General features: G+C 33.7%; 1 protein-coding gene across 3 annotated transcripts in view; it reads left to right on the plus strand.

Moving 5' to 3' along the window:
• The window catches only part of LOC107695259 (casein kinase I), a 40,855-nt gene extending 37,278 nt beyond the window's left edge, over window positions 1-3,577 (plus strand). For all 3 annotated transcript variants that reach the window (XM_016495073.1, XM_016495072.1, XM_016495075.1), the window contains 2 exons: window positions 2,096-2,202; window positions 2,648-3,577. In XM_016495073.1, the coding sequence (XP_016350559.1) occupies window positions 2,096-2,202; window positions 2,648-2,702 (162 nt within the window). In that variant the 3' untranslated portion in view covers window positions 2,703-3,577. The remainder of the gene's footprint in view (window positions 1-2,095; window positions 2,203-2,647) is intronic.
• Window positions 3,578-4,467: the final 890 nt, after the last annotated feature.

Consider the following 4,467-nt stretch of genomic DNA (forward strand, 5'->3'; position numbering starts at 1 on the left):
TGGTTTTGTTGTGAAAACCTGGCAACCCTGGTCACGCTTATTGACAGTGTAAGATGATTTACGATTAGCCGTGTTGGAAATCCAACCACGGATTGGCATGTTATCTCAGAAACAGGAAATTAGGGATGCATGTCCTAAAAGGTTGAAAACCACTGGAGTAGACTACAATGCCGGCTGTTCTGACTCACAGTCTGTAATTATAGCTGGCCAATCAGAGCACACCTCACTTTTGACCGATGAGCTTTGTAAAAGTCGACGCGTTTCAAAAAGGCGGGGCATAGAGGAGAAACAATAATGTACAGTATGTGGAAAATAATGTGTTTTTTTAACTTTAAACCGCATAAACACATTTCATTACACCAAATACACAAAATAATGTTCTTTTTAGTAGCATATGACCCCTTTAAATCTGTTTTAGTTATTTCAGAAGTTTATAGTTTTTATCTGTTTTTGTTTTAATGCCAAATTTATTCAAATTAAAATATTTTTTTCTAGATTTCATTTTATTTTAGTTCTGGAACCAAGAAAATGTATTTTGGTTTATTTTCAGTTTTTCACAGTTGTGTTATACACTACCATTCAAAAGTTTGGGATATATTTATTTTTTTATGTTTTTTAAAAGTTTCCTATGCTCAACCAGGCTGCATTTATTTAATCAGAAATGCAGTAAAGACAGTTATATTGTGAAATATAATATTTTATATATTATATATATATATATATATGTATGTATGTATATATATATATATATTTTTTTTAATTGAATATAGTTTAAATTTATTCCCTTGGCAAAGCTGAATTTTCAGCAGTCATTACCCCAGTCCTCAGTGTCACATTATTCTTTAGAAATCATTCTAATATGCTGATAAACATCTTTGCTGTCAATTTTGATAAATGTAATGAATCCTAGCTGAATAAAAATATAAATTTCTTTAAAAAAAATCGTATAGATCCCAGACCTTACAATAGTGTATAAGTAGTGTATAAGAAAAATGCTTTTATTTTCCAGTTACAAATTTTACAAAATGACAATTAGGGGTTGAATATGAGACAGGCCCAAAAAAACTCTTTTTAAAACAGGAATGTTGCAGTGTAGTCACGTGTTCTACCTAAAAAAAAGAGATCATTAATGACTCATTTGAATGATCACATGTTCATTGTATACTGTGCTTCCTCCCTTTTTCAATATATGTGTATAATTTTTAAGGATGATTGTTGTGGTTGAAAGACGTTTTTTAGGAAGTACTAAAGTTTTTAGGAAGTTTCATCTGTATCAAATGTTATTTTGATGAAATAGCAGTCAGTACATGTGTTTTATTAGATTATTTCACATACTCTGAAAGAAGTGTGCTCTTTTGGTTATATCAATCTCATATCTTTGATATTTACAATTCACAGTTTTTAATTACCTATTACAGGACGCATACGTTTCTTTAGAGTGTGAATTGTGACTTATGAATCCTAGCTGAATAAAAATATACATTTCTTTAAAAAAAATCGTATAGATCCCAGACCTTACAATAGTGTATAAGTAGTGTATAAGAAAAATGCTTTCATTTTCCAGTTACAAATTTTACAAAATGACAATTGGGGGTTGAATATGAGACAGGCCCAAAAAAACTCTTTTTAAAACAGGAATGTTGCAGTGTAGTCACGTGTTCTACCTAAAAAAAAAGAGATCATTAATGACTCATTTGAATGATCACATGTTCATTGTATACTGTGCTTCCTCCCTTTTTCAATATATGTGTATAATTTTTAAGGATGATTGTTGTGGTTGAAAGACGTTTTTTAGGAAGTACTAAAGTTTTTAGGAAGTTTCATCTGTATCAAATGTTATTTTGATGAAATAGCAGTCAGTACATGTGTTTTATTAGATTATTTCACATACTCTGAAAGAAGTGTGCTCTTTTGGTTATATCAATCTCATATCTTTGATATTTACAATTCACAGTTTTTAATTACCTATTACAGGACGCATACGTTTCTTTAGAGTGTGAATTGTGACTTTCTAATGTCACACACTGGAGTAAATAATTCAGTTCTTGGGCATTGCATGACATGTTTTTATTGTTTCTGTCTGTGTGATCTTCAGGTCATGAGCTCCACGAATGGAGAGCTGAACACAGACGACCCAACCGCAGGACACTCCAACGCTCCCATCACTGCACCCGCTGAGGTAGAGGTGGCAGAGGACACAAAGTAAGTTTATCATCACTGGAAGTCCCCCAATGGTGTTCCTAAAATAACAAATCAGTTTTCATTCTGTTAAAAAAATAACATTCTGCAGGTAAAAGCATTTGTATACAAATTACAGAGAATAATGCATCATATTAATCACTGACACTTTTTCATTCATTATTTTATTTGTTTTATATTATCCCTGTATGTGGGTGGTTATGAATCATAACAGACAAATTAATCACTGTAAAATCACTGTAGTTCATGAATTCTAATTGAAAATGAATTATTTATGAATTACTCATTTTGTCACTGCAAATTTCTATATGAATGTCCCTTTACTGCTTTAATGTTCCTCATTATGCCGCAGCGCTCTTCAGTTTTTAACCTTATTCCGCTTAAGACATTTGAATTATATATATATATATTTTGGGCTGTAGTAAATTTTGCTCTGATTTTCTTTCAGGTGCTGCTGTTTTTTTAAGAGAAGAAAGAGGAAAGCTCTTCAGAGGCACAAGTGAAGCACACTCTTTGAAAAGAACTTGAAACATTCTGGTCACTGTTAAGTTTGAAATGCAAGCAAATACACAGATCTCTTTCTCTGTCTTTCTCTCTTTCTCTCTCTCTTTCTCTGTCTGTCTTTCTCTCTCTTTCTCTCTGTCCCCATCACACTTTCTTTCATTGATGCTTCAACACTTAATGGAGTGCAAAGGAATGTTGTTAACAGTCCAACAGACTGGTTCCTTCAAAAAAAGAAAATAAATGAAGAAACATAAGAAGATGTGTAAAAAAAAAATCACACATGAACGATGAAAAGAAGATGATATGAGATGAATTGATGATATAAGACCACAGTGGTGTGAAAAGATGCTGTTTGAAACAGTTGGTGTATGCTAGTTTCCATGCAGAGCATTTATCGTTCATTGATCAGGGGACGTTACATCAGTGAACAGATGATTTAAGTTTCCTTAGAAATAGATCTTATTTGTGATTAAAAACATGAGGGCAGGAGTCGCCGCTGCACTGGGAATGACCCCCACCAAATTACAAAATAACAGGACACATTTCATCTCAACCAGACTCTGGTGTCTTTTTTTTCCCCCTGTAATTAAAATTTATTTTATTTTTATTTTTTTGGATTGAGCGGAATCTCTGGGTTGTAAAGCCGTTGTAGTGTCCTGGAAATGCTTTCTTTTTGTCCTTTTGTCTTTTAAAAAAATATATAAATTCTTCTATTTTTTTCTGTCATTGTGGACTCTGTAGCACAGTTACTGGCCTCAGGTACTGTGGGGGACGGAGAGACAAATGGATATTATTCTCTTGTCATTGTTGTTATTGCACTTTTGAAAAAAAAAAGAAGACGACAACACAATGGGCTTGAAATTAAATGACGAGACAAACAACAGACTATATAAACTGATGTGGGAGCGCTCCTGCACAGGGCTAATATCTGTTCAAGTAACGTTTAAAGAAAAGAAGAAAAATATGTACTTGTTTTATTTCTCACATCAAAATTTATTTACCAGGAAATCATAGTTTGTGCCTTTCCAAGTAAAATGTTAAAAATTTAAGCAAGTGTCCTGCACTGACATTTTTTTGAGTGATTGCATTATTTTAAAGTTTTGCATGTGACATGATGGTTATGACTGTTGTTGCAGGTCTGTGTTTGAACTGTTCCTGTGTGTGTGTGTGTGTGTGCGTGTGTGCGTGTGTGCGTGCGTGTTTGTGTGTGTGTGTCTGTGTGTGTATCCACCAACAGGGACTTCAATGACATTGCATTCTAAATACATGGACATTAATATGGAGTTTGGTGCAAATTTTCACCCATTCATCCAGTAGAGCATTTGTGAGGTCAGGCACTGATGATGGATGAGAAGGTCTGGCTAGCAATCTCCATTCCAGTTCATCCTGAAGGTGTTTGATGGGGTTGAGGTTAGGGCTCTGCGGGCCAATCAGGATTTGCACTTCATAAGCTGCTGACTCATTCATTTACCTGCAGTTCCAATGAATTACCAGATCATTCATATTAGACCCATTTAGTACTTGGTGTATTTTAAATGCTAAGTGTGACATTATGATGAATGTCTTATGGCCACGTGTCTGTGGTATTGTCACATATCATATGACCACAAGATAATGTTCAGTCACCTGTGTGCATCAGATCTTGTGAGTTTTAAAAAAAGAATAGTTATCAGGTGATTGGTTTAGTCATTTATTAACACATTAGGGTTAATAGATTCGGCATTTGTATTTTAGGAACTCTAACATCTCTTTGTCTGTTTCGAT

This window comes from Sinocyclocheilus anshuiensis, unplaced genomic scaffold (genome assembly GCF_001515605.1).
Source record: "Sinocyclocheilus anshuiensis isolate Anshui unplaced genomic scaffold, SAMN03320099.WGS_v1.1 scaffold122, whole genome shotgun sequence".
Classification (NCBI taxonomy): Eukaryota; Metazoa; Chordata; class Actinopteri; order Cypriniformes; family Cyprinidae; genus Sinocyclocheilus; species Sinocyclocheilus anshuiensis.